The sequence below is a fragment of the Melospiza melodia genome, chromosome 4 (assembly GCF_035770615.1).
Source record: "Melospiza melodia melodia isolate bMelMel2 chromosome 4, bMelMel2.pri, whole genome shotgun sequence".
Lineage (NCBI taxonomy): Eukaryota > Metazoa > Chordata > Aves > Passeriformes > Passerellidae > Melospiza > Melospiza melodia.
The window spans coordinates 90727230-90746214 of NC_086197.1; the positions used below are offsets into that span (position 1 = coordinate 90727230).

The 18985-nt window shown below is 40.1% G+C and overlaps 1 protein-coding gene across 3 annotated transcripts in view; it reads right to left on the reverse strand.

Moving 5' to 3' along the window:
* The window catches only part of LHFPL3 (LHFPL tetraspan subfamily member 3), a 233983-nt gene that overhangs the window by 72827 nt on the left and 142171 nt on the right, over positions 1–18985 (reverse strand). For all 3 annotated transcript variants that reach the window (XM_063155537.1, XM_063155539.1, XM_063155538.1), the window contains exon 2: positions 565–801. In XM_063155537.1, the coding sequence (XP_063011607.1) occupies positions 565–801 (237 nt within the window). The remainder of the gene's footprint in view (positions 1–564; positions 802–18985) is intronic.

The following is an 18985-nucleotide window of genomic DNA, read 5'->3' on the forward strand; positions in this document are numbered from 1 at the left end:
TGACTCATGAGCTCAAAGCAGCACATTCCAGGAAGAACTAGGATTCTTCTTCAATCCAGGCTCTGATCCTCAGCCCACCAGTTCCTTGCTGTATGGGCAGTCCCATACACAGGTCACTGCCACCCCCAGCACTGCCCCCTTGCTGGGCACTGTGCTAAAACACATGCCATATTACAGATATCTATATTACATTGCAAAATCCTAAAGCAACCAAGTGAGCAAATCTTGCATGGGGTACAGGAAAAGATGGAGACAGTGAAAATTAAATGCTAATGAAATACTGTACAAGTGAGTAACACAATAACATCCCATCTACAGCTCTAAAAACTAAGGACAGTTCATGCATAGGGCAGAAATTACATCAAATTTGAGCTTTCTCAGATTTTTGGAGGCTGAAATGCAAAACTTACTCTGCCCCTTGCATGTATTCTTTCCCAGCAATGTAGGAAGTAAGCCAGCATGCCAACTTTTAAGCATAACATAAAATGAAATCGAAACTGATTATTGTTTTTAAACAATTGCCCTTGAGTCCACCCAACAATAGTGTTTCTAAAGCAGTCCTACCTTTGTTTTCCAACTTGAGCTCCTCTGCTAGCAAGCTGTCTTGTCTGTTTCCAAGCACAAATGCCAGAAATGAGAGGATCAGGGCATCCAAGATTCCAATAATTGCCAGGATATATGCCCAGCGGACTGAACAAGCCCCCAGCGTGTACTTGTCTGTCTTTTCACCACACATCCGTTTTACCTCATCTGAATCCCAGCCATCAGGAAAAATCATACAACCCAGGACGAGACAGGCAGCTTGGAGAAAAGAGAAAAGGAGAACAATGGGATAATGAGACCGAGCTTTCATTTTGTTGAGAACCTACAAAGTTATCATTAATATCATATTAGTTATTTTTCATCCTGAACTCCAAAGCTAGGCTACTTGAAAAAAAACAAGTCACACAATTACATGTTATGATTAAGTATTTAATATAAAAACCCAAGATGCAACATCAATTGCACACCTTGCTTAAAAAGCTGTTACATCCTGGATCCCTGGTCAGGTTTTGCATCAGTACAATAACATTATCCTTGTGGGACCAATTTCTTCAATGCAATATGAAAGGACCACACAAAACCAAAAGGGAAAATAGTTAGTAACCTGGATATTCAAAGGTAAGACTAGGTTACTGTTGAGTCATCAGGCAAACAACGAGTTTAAAAGAGAGCAAAAAAACTACCTATCCTTCCTGGCAATCTGCCCTTTTATCCTAACCATAAACACTGGACTTTCTCACTATCCACCCAAAGACAGGGCTTGATTCATTTCAAGTGTTGCCTCACAGAGGGAAACTCCACCCCAGAGCCTGCCTGGTCTGTCCTGAGCTCTGTGGAGCCCTTCAGGTTGACATTACAGCCATGGGAGCCGTCCCACCACATCTGCCATTGCAATGACAGCAAAGCCCTGGCACTGCACACAGATCTCCAGTTCCTCCTGTTTGTCCTCCACACTCAGTATCCCAGCAGGGGTGGAAAGGGATCTCCCACAGTCCTGTCTGTGATTGTGTCTCTGGCTGCTTGTGATTTGAGATGCTCTTAAGCCTTCTTTTGTTACTGGGATGGTTTATATAGTTCTTCCTATATCCTATGTCTGTCAAGCCTGGATATGTCCCCATTCTCCTTCAAATCCACTTTAAAACTCTCTCAATGAGTTCTGCTAAGTCCTGACATAAAATTCTTTGGGACAGGTGGGCCTTATTTGTTGCCAGCAGGCTTGGTGTTGTACAAACTGACCTATGACCAAAAATCGCAGAATTTTTCTGGTACTGCCTGTCTTGAAGCCAGGTAGAGTCACCTTCAGCAGGAGAGCATAGCATACAAAAATAAAATAGCATAAGAAAATTCTAAAAATAATGATGATGTTGAATGGGTTCATTCTTCAGTTTTTATTGCATCTAAGAGAATCAGAAAATCCATATGCTTTCAGTTACCTCATCAATTACCTTTAGTGACTGGGAAATACCTTTCAGTTACTCATAGTGACTTGGAAACAGTCACATTTCCATCATTAGCCCTTCTATCTTTGCATTGCTGATGAGACACAATGGATCCTAAACCTTCTCTTATAAGTCTTAATATTGTATTATATGCTCAAAATTGCAGGTGAATGTGCTAATTGAAAAGAATGCATTGTGTGGCTTTCAGCCTTTTAAGTTTTTGTTGAGTCAGACCTCTGCTGGGAAATGACAGTTTATACACCAAGTAGCTTGTGCAGCCAACAGCTGCTGTCACTGTGGGATTGGTTTCCTGTCGTTGTGACAGGTTTCTTGTCTTTCCTGGACAAGCATAGGCACTATCATTTCACAGACCTCTAATGCCCACAAAATAAAAACAGACTTAGAGTGGATCAATATGATGAAATACTGGAAGAGGGATGTGTAAAGAGAGTTCAAGAATTGGTAGTTTCCTTTTGACAGCTACAAAATTGCAGTAGACAATGTCCTGAAAGCATGTCTGCAGAAAATGCACCCAAGGTGTTTGACGAGTTCCCCCCGAACAGCCAATTTGTGTGAAAATAAAATAGCTTGTCCTTTCAAGGACAGTTAGGCTTAGAAACATGGAAGATTAGATAATGACCAGTCTACTCAGAACATGAAGGTTGGACAAATTGTAAATTACATATTGTCTGCCTTAACTCATTTACACAATTACATAAGATCTTTCAAAGGCCTTAGAGACAAACAGTACAATAATTTATTTTCTTGAACTGGTTACACACAGTTCCAAAAAGTGGAGTTGCCCTCACATTTGTTTCCCTCATACCTGAAAAGAACTCCACTCAAACAATGCAGTAAATCTGCAAACTTCTTGTGTTCATGAAAATGTCCATATTTACCCAGCTAACTGTTGGCAAAGTTTCATTTACTGAACAAGTAAATGAACAGCAAATATATATATATAACAGCAAATACCAAAGCCAGTTTACTTTTATTAATCGTCCTTAACATGTGAGAAAGCTTAATACTCAGTTAATGATCAATAGATGTGGAATTTTTCTGCTAATTGTGCATGAATAATTATCAAATACCAACATTTCTGTCGATTTTTTATTATACAGCACATCAGACATATTCTTAGTACTTCCTAAAAGTAATTTAACTTTGTTCTTTTGCACATAGGTAATTAAAAAAATGGACCCTTATCTCAGGAATTCAGTGTACAGCTTCCCAGCTGTGTTCCTCAGATTTCCAATTAACTCATCTTTCCTGAATTCTGTTCCTGCATTCTTTGATATACTTGCTTAAATTTCTGGAGTCATTCTGTTGGTTGCAGTTGGACTTCTCTTGGTAATAAGACACATGGGTAAATAATGTCTGGACTAGATTCCTTTGCATAAAGACAGATATCAAGGAGGGGTTATTATTATTTTCTCTTTTCCCTATACAGTTAAGATACTTTCTATTAGATGACTACTTAGTCAACATCTTCAGGTGCAGGAATCATACCTTACCTGTAGAGGGTAACATAAGTAAGATTAGTCAACCTTGAGTCATTTTTTGTTGAGGGAATATTTTGCACTGAATGCCTTTAAGAGCACAGACTTGCTCAATAATATAAACAAGTAATGATTCTTTTATCAGCTACAAGATTGAAAAGACAGATATGAAATCCACCAACAGATCTACTTTGCATTGCTAGAAATTTTTACATTTGAATTCTGCTTCAGAGGATTAGAAGGCTTTTCTCTACAAGGAAATTACTTTCAGTTTTATACAAATTTGTGAAATGGAAATTATTTTATGTAATTTCAGTGAAACTGCTAAGAGATGATTTTATAACACTGACATGGCTCCCATCTCTTTGTCTAACTTCCACTGTCTGTAATGGCAATGTTACCGAAATGGAAATGCAACAAAAGCTACCACAGTTCTACTGCTAAGTAGTAATGGTGTTTGGATTTGAAAAGTTCACTGACTAAATAAAAACTCTTAAACCATCAGTTCCTATAGACTCTTTGATTCAAGTAAGGAAAAAGTTAAATCTATATTGGTTGGAAGCAGCCTTCTGTGTGAGATCTGGGCACATCAGGTCAGTACCACCCTCCTGACAGACAGCCCAGCCTAGGACCCCTCTAACCAAGGGCAGGGGAACTGATAAATGAGTGACTCGTGTCACTGATGCCATTCAGAACCATTTGGGCAGCTGTAAAACTTACAAGAATCACATCCACAGGTTTTCCCTTTGCTTGAGAAAGCTCCTGGCAGGATTATTCTCTTTGTAAGGGTGGCCCTGGGTTTCCTCCATTTCTTCCTCTCCTGTGATGACAAGGTGACTCTCTTGTGTTGGAAGGGACTTTAAAGACCATTTAATTCACCCACTATGTTGGTCAGAGCCCATCCAATCCAGCCTTAAACATTTCCAGGGATGGTATCTGCAAGTTCTCTGGGCAACCTCTTCCAGTGCCTCACCACCCAAACCGTTCCTTTCTCCCACATATTGGAAGTCTGGCGGAGCTTTTAAAACTTTCAAAAAGTGATTAATAAAAGTACTTAAAAACGCCTTATATATTTGCTTTTCTTCTTAAACAGTTTTTTCTCGTGTGAACAGCTAACAGGAACTGTCACATGGTTTTCCTCTAGGGCTGTGAGTGACAAGACAAATTATTCATACTAGGAGAGAGAGCCAGGATTTTTACCTCGTGGGATGAAAGGATGCAGATACAACACTTCCAGAGACTGGAAACAGACAGTGAATTGTTGCTGGCACTGACAGACTTGTGACTCTGACCAAGCTAATATTATCACAGACTGTGCTCTGTGCATGAGCTCAAATGGTAATTAGCAAACAAGCAGTTCACTATCCTATGGTTGTGCCAAACACAGTGACAGATTAATATTATATCATTGCATGAAATGAGGTTCTATTTATAAAAAAAGCTGACTGCTATGCAGGAAACCAGTGCTGAGAAATTCCCGCTGGCAGGACTCCTCTCTCATCTTCATTCTTTTCCTGACAACAGACCAAATTTGCTTGCCTGTAGAGTATGAGGATGGCAAGTTTCCTGATAAAGGAATAAAAAAAAATGGAATGGGAATTATGCTGACCATCTCTTTTCTTTCCATGCCCTCACATGCAAGAGTCTTCAAACCTCTCTGGTTCCAAACTGCAAGAGGTTTTTTGTTTCCTTATTTTACCCCCCCAAAATGGTATTTACAAACAGTGACCCATTAAATCTCCAATAAACTGAATAGAGTTTTTGCCAGCCATGTTGGTGATTAGGATTAGTCTCTCAGGAGCTTGTAGCTGGGAAAAACGGAAATGCTGAGTGGAAAAAAGGAAAGTGGGAAAAAAGGAAATGCTGAGTGGAGTTGGCTGAAGACACAGGGTCGAACACAATCCTGAGTGAAGACAGAAGCTACACACCCATCAACTGAGATTGATCCAGGTGATGTGGACTGCACTTCTCAGTGGGACAATAATCCTCTGTGTTTATATTTATGTCATGGCTTGGAGGAAATGTGCAATTTTGAAGTGAATGCCATAATTCTCTCCATTTACTGATGCCATCCACAGAAATAGTTCTGCTGCATGCAATCAGAGTATTTCTGGAGGAGCCTAGAAGTTCATTTAGATAAGTTCTTCAACATTGAGTAGGGACCTTAAAATTCTGGCTCAATGTGTGGGCTTCATCACCCAAAACCCTGTGCCTAAGAGAAAGCTCTTGAACTATGGAGAGCTTCCACAATACCTGGAACAGTTCTTGTGCAGTACAAAAAGGCAAATGTCATGTATGACCTCTTACTTGATCCTGTGTTTGAAGGCTGCCATGTGCAATGCCCACCTTTGAAAAGGCTCTTCAGAGAGGTGCCAGCTGGATCCCCAAAGAGATGACACAGCCTGTTAGTTTGTGCTTAAGCAGACTGAAAATTCCTGGTGGTGCTCATAGATGGCTGCTAGCCACATGACTGCTGTTGGGTATGAGGCAGTCAGCGAGAAAAGTGCAAAAAAATTTAAGATTCAAGGGCAGTGTTCTTAGAGGGCTGGAATGATAAAATCCCATCTGGACTTCTGTGACCTGAGCTTCCATGCAGCATGAGGAAGGTGCCCTGTGGAATTGCAGGATGTTGATGTGATGCTCCCATCAACCTCCTCCCCAAAAGTGAAGGAGCAAAGTGGGTTAAACAATATGTATAATGGGGGCATTGGGTCCAGGAAACAGAACTATTTCTGATTTGAGGCAAAACCCTAAAGTCCCATGTGATGAGGATGCAAAAGGCTTCAGCAGTAACTACTTTAATCTGCTTATTCTCTTATTTCATATCATCTTGCTTGGTAATATAGACAAGCCTGAGTCTCTTCACAGGATTAAGAATATTTATAGAGACTGCTAAGAAGGAGAAAAAGGAGAATCTTCTACTGCATTCCTGTGATAATACTAAAGACATGATGCAATTATGGCCATTTGACTTATTAGGGCCTGGACTTTCTGATAAGAAATCTGATAAGAACATACATACATACATATATATATTAAGATATGTTATATAAAATATTAAGTATTTCACATGCTGATTTTAAGAAAAGGGAAAAAGAAGACCAAACATTCAGTGACTGGACAGTAAAGATAAAGAAAATAGTATTGGGGAGAGTGGTAGTGAGGTGGGTGCTATGGTCAGGGGGAGAAGACTGGCTGAGCAGACAGCTAGCAGATATTTTGATGCCTGCTAGTTATGCTTAGGCAGCAAAATGGAATAATTTGATCAGCTGTTGCAAGATGTGAAGCTGGACATAACAGAAATAGGGATGACTGACAGCTATATCCAAAGATGAGCACTGCAGAACATGAATTGTTCAGAAAGATGGAAACAACTGAGAAAGTGAAGCAAAGCTATATGAAGAAATGTGTTAAACTGTAAATAAGTAGAAAAGAACAGCAATGATAGTGCAATCTACTTCAGTTAAGTCAACTGTAAGAGAAATTTCACAACACCAAGGGGACCTGTTTTAGACCTCATGTGCTGGATTCATGTTTGGATAGAGAATTCTTTGATTTGATAGAAACAGAAATTCTGTGTGGGGTTGTATCATCTTGGGAGCATTTAACTTCCAAGTTTTGATCATTAACCACGATAATTAAACTTTGAGATTAATGTAGTTCTATGAATTATTTAGTTAGTACAACAGCTATATTAGCTGGAGAATAAAAATAATGTAAGAACATAATAGATTTTATAAGTGTGTGTGGCAGGTGATCCACAAGATGGGTCCCAATATAACTCCTTGTGAAAGAACACAATTTCTGGTGTTCCAGCCATGGTAATTTGAAATGGGTATTTATTGTCCAGGAAAAATATGGAAGCTGGGAGCTACTAAATGATGCAGGCCAAATCACTATGTGGGCAAAAAATCCTTAGGAACGTCATGAGAACACATTGCTAATAGCTGTAGCAGAGGTAGATGACTAACTGATGAAGAGTGAGGAAACTGAAATCATATACAACCAGAGATAAAAATACTTCTTTAGGATGAATCAGGTATGGGAGGTGGTACAGCTGGAAACCCACAGGTGGTGCATGTCAAAAGTTACACTCATGCTGTGTCACCTCCTGTGGTGTCCAAAGGGCCTGGGATCTGATGCTACTTTTTTTTTTTCTCATTTTCTCCTTAAAGTATCTAAAATAACATGAGAACTGTGTCCCAGCCCACTGGAGTTTTCCATCACGTGTCTTTGTGCCACAGGATGTGTGTCAGGAGGTCTGGGTGCCAGCTGGGGTCCATGCCCAGAGATCACAGCAGGAACAAAGGCAAACCCCTGTGCTGGGCTCAGCTGTCACTCAGGCAGGATCTCTGATGCTGTGGCCATATCCAAAATGCACTTTTCTCACACAGATTTACCACTGAAAGTGTTTATTTCAGTCCCAAAGGAGTGCTACATCTTTCCACCTCAATGTTAACTTCTCTTTGCAGAACCTGTTCTTCAGCCAAAACATATCATGGCATACTGACAAGTACTAGATCTAATTAATTAATAAATTCAACACAGACAGACTGGAGAATAGGTGTTAACATGGCATAAGCCAGGAATTTCTTGAGATATATACAGCTGACATTCCACCACAAGTTACTGATCCAAATAGCCAAGATATTTTAAACACACTTCTGGTAAAGACAAGGAAGAGCTGAAAATAACCTCACTTTCAATGACCATGAGTCAATTCAATTTAAATAAAATGAGAATATATTAAATAATATGGGAACAAAAATGTTTCTGAACCTGGATTTTAATGCATATTTTAGGTGGATGAACTTTTTAAAAGGCTAAAGAAACTGCTAACAAGTTAACTAGACTAAAGAAGTCCATATTAATTGTGGGGCAAACCTTGAATTTATTTGGACAAAGATATAAATTTTCTGAAGTATCTTGACAAGACAAATGAAATTCCAGGAATACTTTCAGCTCTGTATCGATGACTAACAAACTCTGTTTCATTTTACTCTCATTACCTATCTTCCCAAAAAAGCCTTGAGGAAAAAAAAAGAAAAAAAAAGATGTGAGCGGAGAGCTTAGAAATTCCAGGAAAAGAAAATTATTTGCAATGAAAGATACATTTTGAAGGTTAGGTAGTGCAGGTCTAAAAGATAGCTTTCTAAAAGTCAAGCTGTGCTAACTCTAAGACAAATTGAAACAAGTAGTTGAATAATCTTCAGTGAGATTAATAAAGAAAGAAGAAAAGCAGATATGGAGTTGGTCTGGGAATTAGGAATTAGGGCCTAATTATTTGTCTCATTTTTCAATGAAGAGGATGACAGAGAAGAGGAGAATGATGCTGTGACTGCTTGGTGTGAGCATTTGGAAATGGAAACTCATGCCTCCAAATCCACAGCATCAAAAACAATCATAATGTGCTCAAACTGGAGGAATGCACCTTCCAACCCCAAACACTGAAACAACCAACACATTAAACTGCAAAGATGTTAGGAAGGATTTTAAAATCAAATTCATTGTTGAGATAGTGGTGAAGAGCAGATGCATTACCTACATTTTAGGAAAAAACAGACAAAATTGAGAACAGAAAATCAATTGGAACAACCAGCCATCATTCAATTTTATCCCAGTTCTTTGGCCAATTATTGAAGGAAAGAATAGCTAAAAACATGGAAAGAAATACAAAGCAACACACTTTTCACGAAGCATTTGATCCTGTGTCATACAGAAACACTTACTAACTGGAAAAAAGAGGTTAACATGAGACTGTAAGGTGTCCATGCATTTTGTTCATAGGGAGCTGTCATTTTTGGCTTGAAAGAAAAGCCTCCAGCTGTTGTGAGGATACACTGGGCACCTCAAGGATCAGCCTGGATGTCAATCATTTCATGTTTTCGTTACCAGCTTTGGCAAGAGTAGAGGTCTGGTAGTTAAATCCACTGATGGGAGGCACTACCAATGCAGAAGACTGTCACGACAAATGATGGAGAAAATGTGAATGTTGGTCATCCCTTGGAGGACCATGGGACACCAGTCAAGGGAACCAATGGGAAAGAGTTTTGGCAGTACTAGGGGGACTTTTTAAAGCATAATGTAGGCTCTAGACATCTGGTGCTGGTGGTGTCTAAGCTTTAGAAGAGTGGTGTTTGCAATGACCAGTTAATCAGAGCAAGGTTATTTTAGGATGTAAGGAGGCATTTTAGGAAACATATTGCATGAAGCTGTAACTGCTCATGATAACAGAACTAGATATGAGGATTTAGTAGTTCTTTTCCTGGCCTATGTTCTTATGAGGAGGTTGAGAGATAATCTTTGAAATTAATAAAGAATAAAACCTAGGGGGAAGAGCGGCCAAAGAATTAGGAGCTTGATGGAACTACAAAACAAAAATAAATGTTCTTTAAATCAAGCTGAAATGAAAATCCAACAGAATAAATGACGGTAAGAGGCAAAGAATCAGCTCACTGCTGGGCTCTCTCACTATGGTCTGTGTACAAATTTGTCATTCCCCTCCGTTATTAAAGGTTTTAAAATGTAATGGCAAAGAAAGAAAGAAGAGAGGCATAAAGTGATTTTCTTTTCCTGCCAGATCTCATCCAAGCTGACCTGACAAAGACCATGCATCTACAACAGCCTGGTTTTAGATTTGGGCAGTGCATGCCTCCAACTTGTTCTGAAATTACTGCAAATGCAAGCAAATCTGAATGTGCTGGCAAGAGAGGAAGTCTGCGACTGCATCAGCCACTGTTTTCAGGGTAAAAATGGCAAAACTCTGCAGGCTATCAAGGCAGAAACAGAATGAAGAAGCAAAAGATATTAATCTAAAAAGAAAATTTCTACATCTAAGCCTATAGTGGCATCTATAATAAATACCAAGTTTAGTCTTTTCTTTCTGAAAATGAACAACTTCACAGCCAGTAAGTATTCATTTGCAAAAAAGGAGGTGAAAACCTTTAAAAAGCCGTGGCAGTGTTGCCTAGAAAACAGATCTGCATGCCTTACAGTAAACTGATGAATTTTATGATTACTCAGTATAAACACGAGGGAATGGGTCCCAGGGATGGGGAAGAGCTATTTAACTGAAAGGGCAGTCTTGGCATCTGAACAAATGCATATAAACCATCCAGGAATACATTTAGGCTGTAAAGAGGAAGGCAGTTTTGAATTGTCAGGGGATAGGTTCTGGCACAAATTCAGTAGCTGTGGCCATGCCAAGAAAAGTTTGAAGTTGTCCAAGTGTATGCTGTAAATAGTTATTAAAGATGGAGTTTGATCAGTGCATTAAAATATTATTAGGATGCGTTTTGCTGTGAGGCTAAATTTGACTACTCAGTGCCTTTAAGATAACTGCAAGAACTCAGAGGTCTTGCATCAAGTATCTTCAGACACCAGAAACCCAGGATCATCACTTTCCTCAGGATGTGAGCTTTGCAATAGCTGCAGAGCTGGACACACAGGCAGTGCAGACCGCACTCAGCTGAGCCTCAGGGCAGGAGCAGCACTGAAGCCAAGCTCCAGGTTTGAGCATTATGGTTTGAGCAATATAATGCATGGGGGGAGAAAGGGGAAGGCTCTTGCTTCTCTTGTCTTTTGTAAAGCATTAATGTTCTGCTAAGAAATGCCCTACAGCTGAGCCAGTGCCATGCTTTCCTGGACCTGCAGGAACTGTACTTGCCCTTTTTGAGACAGTGGGCAGAAGACTATTGGGACAAATGATCCAAGTACTAAATCTGGTCAGGATTCACCGGTTTCTCCCAGGGCTGGGAATTCTTCCATGTACTCTGCCAGAAGGCTTCAGCTAGTTCTGCATGGGAAAATCTACTCCCAGACTGGTTTTGTTCCCTTTTTTTAAAATCAGCAGCCTTCCCAAAGCTAGCCCCCACCCTGCTACCCATCTCCTCTGAATGAGGGAACCCATCCTTGGACCTCAGAGGGGTTTGTGAGATAGGAAGGAAGCGGGTCAGGGTTTGAGGCACCTTTACGCTGCAGGCAAGGAGGAGTGGACAATGCAAAGCTAAAGGCCTGCTGAGAGGATGAGCTGAATATGAGGAAGAGACAAGGAGCTGAAAGGCAGCAATATGGGGCAGTTTTCCCTGAAGAAAAAGGTGGAAGTGGAAGGAGGCAGGAGGCAGCCTTGTTATTGAGCTGGAACGCTAAGATTTAACTAAAGTCATTCCAATCATTTAAATCTGATTTCCCAAGCAGTGCTAGCCAATATTGCAAATGGGCTGGCAGAGAGGCAAGACAAGTTCTGAACAGATGATAAAGGCATTGACTTTTGTATAGTTCCTTTCAATGCCCCTGAGGCACCTGCATACGTCTTTATGCCTGCACAGCTTGTCATGTGCTATTCTTCACTTATCTCTGCTACAGCTCTTCCTGATCCCTGAGCTGCTTTCCTTGGGAGAAAAGAGAAATGGACAATAGGCCCTGAGACCACTGCACTGCCTCTTTATTCAAGCTGACATTTGGCAGCAGGACTTTGCTGCCTCTCAGAAGCCAATGTCTTACAGAGCCTGAAGGCAGCAGAGGCATCAGGGGCTTTGCCTCCCCCACCGAGCATCGGAGCCTGCATGGTGGGAGAGCCCTGGGGACTGAGACTGGTGACACTGGAGATGATTTTGTCTTCTGCCTTTTTCCTGTTAGAGGGAAATCTATTCTTACCTAGGGCCAAACCTGTGAGATTGCTGAGCCTTCTAAACTCATTGCTTTAGGCATGGCAGTATTGATAAAATTTGAAATACTTGAAAAAATATGGAAGAATTCTACATTATTTTTTAATATCTTATAATAATATCTCCATATTGTAAAGCACATGTCATCTTATATTTGCTATCAAGTCAGTCTGATCAGTAATGTGTCCAATTTTGTTCAGTACTATCACCACAGCCCTTGCCTCAGTGATTTGGTAAACCTGATACCCCCACTGGTTCCTAACTGGAAGGGGTAACTTTGGAATTTCACTTCTACAGAAGTATATTTCTGTGCCTGTAACTTGATTAACCCCAAGATTTGCACTATACACCAAAGTTTACCAGTATAGTATTCAGAAAACCCTTGTGTGTATGCACATGCAATTTCAAGTCCTGACTAGGTTTATGATAACCATTTGTAATGCCTTTTGAACATTTTGGAAACAACAGTGCTGATTTTCAGCACTGATGCCCACAAGTCACAGAAAGCAGATCTCCCTCCACTTAAAACTTCTAGCAATGCCAATTAATAAACCACTGCTGGTGATTTCTGCCTCAGAAATGATGATGTATGGTCAGATATTGAAAGAACTGGAGCAATGTAAGGAAAGCAGCAGTGCAAGGCAAAGGGAAAAAACCTGACAAGGTCACAAAACCCACTGAGACTCACGTGGTCTGCCAGAAAAGCAGAGTGGGTACTTGCAGAGTTGAGTATGAAACTTGAGGGCTTGCTAGGTGACCTGTGAAACCCCTCCAGGGCATGCTGCCCACTGGCTGCTTTAGAAGAATGAACCAGATGTGCTGTTTCCAAAGGGAGTAAGAGCATTCTAACCCAGCTGGATCCAGAGATGGGGCCAGAGGAAAGAAGAGTTCAACTGGGATTGCAATAACTGTGTCTTCCTTCAAAAATGTTCCTAGGTTCTGGAGCTCCATGTCCTTTTCTATAAATAAATAATGGCTGAAAATCTGTATAATGAAATTGTTTCCTGAAGTAACTGCTTTAGTTTCACTCTGGTAGGCATCAGAAAAACAATTCCACAAGCAGATCAAAATGTTCCCAAATGCATCAGGCAGCAAGTGCTTCTATCACTACACTGCAACAACTGAAAGACAGCATGAAAGGTATTTGAGCATTTCAATAAATGTACAGAAAATATAACATCTGCCTTGTAAACAATCCAGTATCTTGTCATTCAAATTACTTGCTTTTTGAAAATAAATGTCTAGATGAGACATAAACTTCAAGAACTCATCCCATCAGAATCACCCCTGGCTTCAGTAATTCAGCAATCTTTAATGCATCATTCCTACCTCTCCTACCTCTATTACCCATGACACCCATGAATTCTTTTCTCAGTCTCACAGGTCTCTTTGCATTGGAAAGTGGTACTTAAAAGTGACAGAGTTAAAAACTCTTGACCTATCACAAACAAATGCATTGGAATTATACCAAATTTATTTCAGAGTTTGTGAAAATTTCTATGGAAATCTTTCGTTTGGGGCAACACATTCTTAAATCTGCTGACAAACACCCTTATCATGATGATGAAGACATGTGCCTATTGAAAACAGGTTCTCTAGTTCTCTCCAAAAGTCCAGCTTTGAAGTATGAAGGAGAGGAAAGGTGGAGTTCTTAGTCCACTTGAAAGACAGGGACCCCAGAAATACAAAGGGAAGTGCACAAGATGCCATGCAACTCCAGAGATATCAAATACAGAGACAGTAAAACCCAACTTCCTTAAAACCTGTACAGCAGCAGTCATTCTGTATGGACTCTGTATATTTGGTTTTGAAGACAAAATACCATGTAACAAATAGCATCTCATTAAAACCGAGAGAAACATAAAAATTGCTGAGATAACCTGTGCAGAGCCCTGTGAAGATGGGACTCTACAGCTTTGCAGCAACCTGAGACCAGAGAAATCCAACAGTGTTAAATAAAAGTAACCTCAGCTGTTAGTATACTCTATATATTCTGTTGGTATATTCTATACATTCTGTACTGATAAATAAAATACATAGGAGCTACCTCACTGACCAGAGAAGCTAGGCTGACCTTGCCCAGTAGTAAACTGGACAATAAGAGCAAAGTATTTTTATTTGGATTCATTGCTAGAATAATTTTTGTTAAGCAAGAAAGTGCTATGTTGAATTGTACTAATAATAGTGTGACCATGGGAACTGGGCAGTAAGGTGCTGCTATAAATTTGGTGGAAGTAATTTGTGTATTCAAGAATTATGTTTTCACGTGTTAACTTCTGTGCTCCCAAAGCTGAATGCATGAATTACTTAAAAGGCACAGTTAAGGGCTGGTTCTTTGGAGCTTTGTCTTGTGTTCCTGTGGGACTCCTGTGATGTCCCTGTACCACCTTGGGGCTATCTTGCTTCTGCCTAGGAGGGCTGTGATGAGCAGGGCAAATAACTATCCTTATCTCACCAGTTCAAATAAAAAAGTCTTTCTGCTTAAGCAAGCCACTATTTCTGTAATAAAATCCTTGTGGCCAAGTCAGAAACAAACCTCAGAAAAGTAATTATTCCAGCTGAATATAACCACCCTGATCTGACTGTGAGCAGACTTTCTGTCAGATCCTGTGCAAAGCCACACTTGGAGCCTTGTGCAGCAAGACACGATAATGGCTTCACTTACTTGGATTTCAGTTTCTCTCAATATAGGTATGTGGCCTCAACATTCTTTGTCAGCCAGGGCTGCCAGCTATAATGTCTTTCCTCTTACTAGGTCAAAGTACCTCTCATTTTTGGTAGTACTGAGTGAAACATTTCATCTGAAACTTTTTTTTTGCCAATAAAGAGTGCAGCAGGTTCAGTGGAAACATTTCCAACATTCAGGTTGATCAGTGTGAACTCTACCGACTGAATACAACACAAAAGCATTTCTGAGAAAAACTGTAAATGCTCTGTTTTTATTGAGACTCTTTCAAAAATAAAGTGCATTTTCATCAGAGCTAGAAAAGGTGTTATTTGAGTTTTATTGGCAATTGATTTTTCGTGCCAAGTTTGCCACCATTCTTTTCTATCAAATTCCTGTATACTTTTAAAATTATTTTCACCACTTTTGCTTAACTTGCTGACCCTTGTTGTCCCTTTGTTATCCATAAAATGGTTTGTAATCCTGTCACATTGCCCACATTTTCCTGTTCTGTTCATGTTGGCTGATGCAAGGTCTGAATACTTTGTTTTCATATTGACTGAACGTATGGTAATTTTTCCTGTGATTTCCCTCCTCTCCTGCATCCTATCCATCAGCATGTCTTTCATCATCTTGTATTTGTTTTATTGATTACAGGTTTGTTCTTCACCTTCTCTCTTGCCTTTGGTGTCTTCTTAATCTTGATTAGGAAACTAATTAGATTAAGGTTACCACTGCTCAGACAGTTATCACGTCACCTCCCATCTGTTGCTCTGGATATTTTTTCTCTCTGCCAATCCTCTTTCCACACAGCACACAATGGGTAGGGTTTATACATTGTCCTCAACACGACAGACAGATTATATTCAAGGTTCAACATTTACCTACACATTTATCTGAAATGGAGAAGCGAAAAAATACTCTCTTTGTTGGAGATGGGTGCCAGCATTAAATATTTTGGGTATCTGTGTCTTATCTGTGAGGGTGAAGTCACCCAAGCAGCCTCCAGTGTGAATGAATGCCTGCTGAAGACTCAGTTAAGCTGTGCCTCATGGATGAAACTCAGTTGAAACTGCAGTTCAAACTCAACCAGTCAGGATCCTCTCCTGATCCCTCCAGCGCAGGAGTGCCACTGAAATGTGCCCTTATATTCAATGAGGCAGGTGGGAGCATTGGCTGGCTGCAGCTTCCATGGTTTCCACAGCTCCTGAGCAAGACCTCCAGCCACCCAAGGGAACTGAATGAATGGGAACATAAAAATGAACAGTTTACCACAGTTTTGGTATGAACAACAGTGCACTGGTGTGGACCCAGGATGTAAGAGATTTAAAAGGGACCACAGTAAACATATCTAGAGTACAGAAGGGTGGAATAAGAGGTGGCGTCTGATCCCAACTTTGGGAGATGCTCCTGAACTCTCATTTCTTTCTTCTCAGTCTTCCAGTCTGCTCCTTCATTTTTCTGTTCAAGTGTTTCCTCTAACATCCCTGCAAGGATTTCCCCCACTTCTCAGTTGATCCTTCCTGCAGATATTTCTCCATCTTCTCCTGCCTGTTTCCTTCATCCTTGAACATGTCAACAACATTGGCAGGCTGACTGCTCCCTTGTCAGTCACTCAGACACATTCCTGCTTTCCCTTTCTACTGAGATGCAGATGTATATTTTTTCTCAAAACTTCCTGTAGGGACCTTGCTTTAATTTGCTTTATTTGGGGTTTGCAGGGCTTTATCTGAATGCTTTACATGTCTACACCTTTGGGGCCCAGGCCACTCGAACTATCCCTAGTCTCAATTATTCAAGCATCAAAATCCTCACAAACCTTTTTTACCATAGTAACAAATATAAGTGCTAAACACTTCTCTGACAGTTTGTCTTAAGATTGCAATTCTTTTTGTTTCAAATTATTAGAGCAACTCACTTTTGCTCACCTTGAGGGCAAAAAGGAGTCCCACAAGGACATCCCTACTCCAGTGCCAGCAGGCAGGAGCATTGGTTATCACAGCTCTGTCACCTCCAATAATACATCCAGCCTCTACAGAGCCACAGCCCTTGCTGATATGAAACTTCTTTGTAACAGACTCTGTAACACTTGGAGATAAGGTCTGTAAGCTTCCATTTGAATAAATGCCAACTCTGATGATATGTTTTAAAGAAAAAGAATTTCTTTTGACAGCAAATGAATATATATTATTTATCTGCCCGCCTCTATTTGATTGTTTCAGCTCCTTTGAAAATCTGCTGGAATGGGTAACCCAGATATCTTTACTGATATGGTTCTCCATATATCTGTGTGTGGACACCCAAGAAAGTGTAATTAAAAAGCTCAAAAGAACAAAACAGTAGAAATTTAGGTGCACTAGGTCACCTAGCATTGTCTCCTTGTATCATTATTCTCATTCCCATATCCCCACACCCTGTCCCCAGCAGTGGGCAGCAGCACATCCCTGGGGCATTCTGCCAGTCTCACACAATCTGCAGTTCAGTGAGGGTATCTTTATATTTAGGGACATTACATGAATTTTTCCTTCCTCAACTAATTTTGCCCTTTGATTCTTGTTAACTTTCAGTGTCCATAATATTCTGAGATAAAGATTTCCACAGCTTAGTTATCCATCAGATGACAGAAAAAAAATATTTTAAAATTTCCACCAGTGAGTTTCTTTTAATGGTTCTTAATTCCTGGGTTGGCAATTACAGTCAATAATATTTTTACCCACGTATTCCCACTTTTATCCAGACCCTGTATCATGGTTTTGAGGGGAGGAAGAGTCCTGGCCCCCTCAAGCTGTCCTAGTATTGTAGAGATTTGCTGCCTCTGCTTATCCCCGCACTCCCTGCCTGAGCATTTTGCAGATCTACTCTATTGAACCATAATTTCCCCTTCTAAAATCCATGCTGACTGTCCCCAGTCTGTAGGTCATGTTTTCAAGTGGTCACTAAATCAACACTTCTATCACTTTGCCAATACAGCCACCGTCTTCCTGTTCTGCAGTAACTTTTTTCTCCTCTAAACTCTTTGAAAACTGATATAAAATTAACTATCTCCCACTTCTAGTACCAAAGAATTTTTAAACAAGAGGTTAGACAGTGCTGTTGAAATGTTGAATACACTATCCTTAAGTTCCTTTAAAACTCTGTTACTGTTGATCCTTCTGATCCATTATCATGCATTTAGTCTATTTTTTTTCCATGAACTTTGTTATCCCCATTTCAGTTTGAAAAAGAGCATCCAATAAATCTCATAGAAGAAAGACTTCCAGTGTGGTAACCTCCCCAAACTCCTCCAAAGTAACTGTGTGTGCAGAAGATTTATTTTAAATTGTTTTCCTATAATATCTCTCACTTTTTCTGAGACTTCTATCATACACTTCTCAGAGACTTTATTCTTTGATCATCTTCCTGGACTTCTGGCAGATTTCCTCCTTCTAATGTTTTTTGCAGAAGGATTAGTAGGTTTTATGCCTCTTATTAGATGCTCCTCAAAACTATTTTCCTCTTTTTTTTTCTCTCCCTCATTATACTTGAATAAAAGTCAGATTTCCAGAGTTTAAAGTTGTCTTTTTTTCCCCCAAGCTCCAGAGTTCAAGTATTTCCCTCCAGCTGTAGGGCTGATTTGGAGGGAAATACTTGAACTTTGTAAGGGCCCAGTGCTCCATTTGCTCTTATGTCATAATGAAGATTTGCAAATTCAGATGATCTTGAATATTTGCATCTCCCAAGAAAAATCAATAAATTTGCTCTCCCAAGCCCTGCCACAGAAGATGCAATATTTTAGTCCACGATCACTGCATTTTATCTCTGCTGATGCAGCAGCTGTAAATTCTATAAGCCACATTGATAAGTGAAATGTTTGTTTTAGAGAATAACTATATATTTCCTCATGAGAATAACTATGTATTTTCTCCTGCTGGATAAGAATCATGGTGCCTTCAGACATTGCCTCTGGATGACTGCATGGGATGTTTCTGACACATGGGAATGCTGTGTGATGGCCCCTCAGGGTGCAGCTTCCTTCCTTCCTTCCTTCCTTCCTTCCTTCCTTCCTTCCTTCCTTCCTTCCTTCCTTCCTTCCTTCCTTCCTTCCTTCCTTCCTTCCTTCCTTCCTTCCTTCCTTCCTTCCTTCCTTCCTTCCTTCCTTCCTTCCTTCCTTCCTTCCTTCCTTCCTTCCTTCCT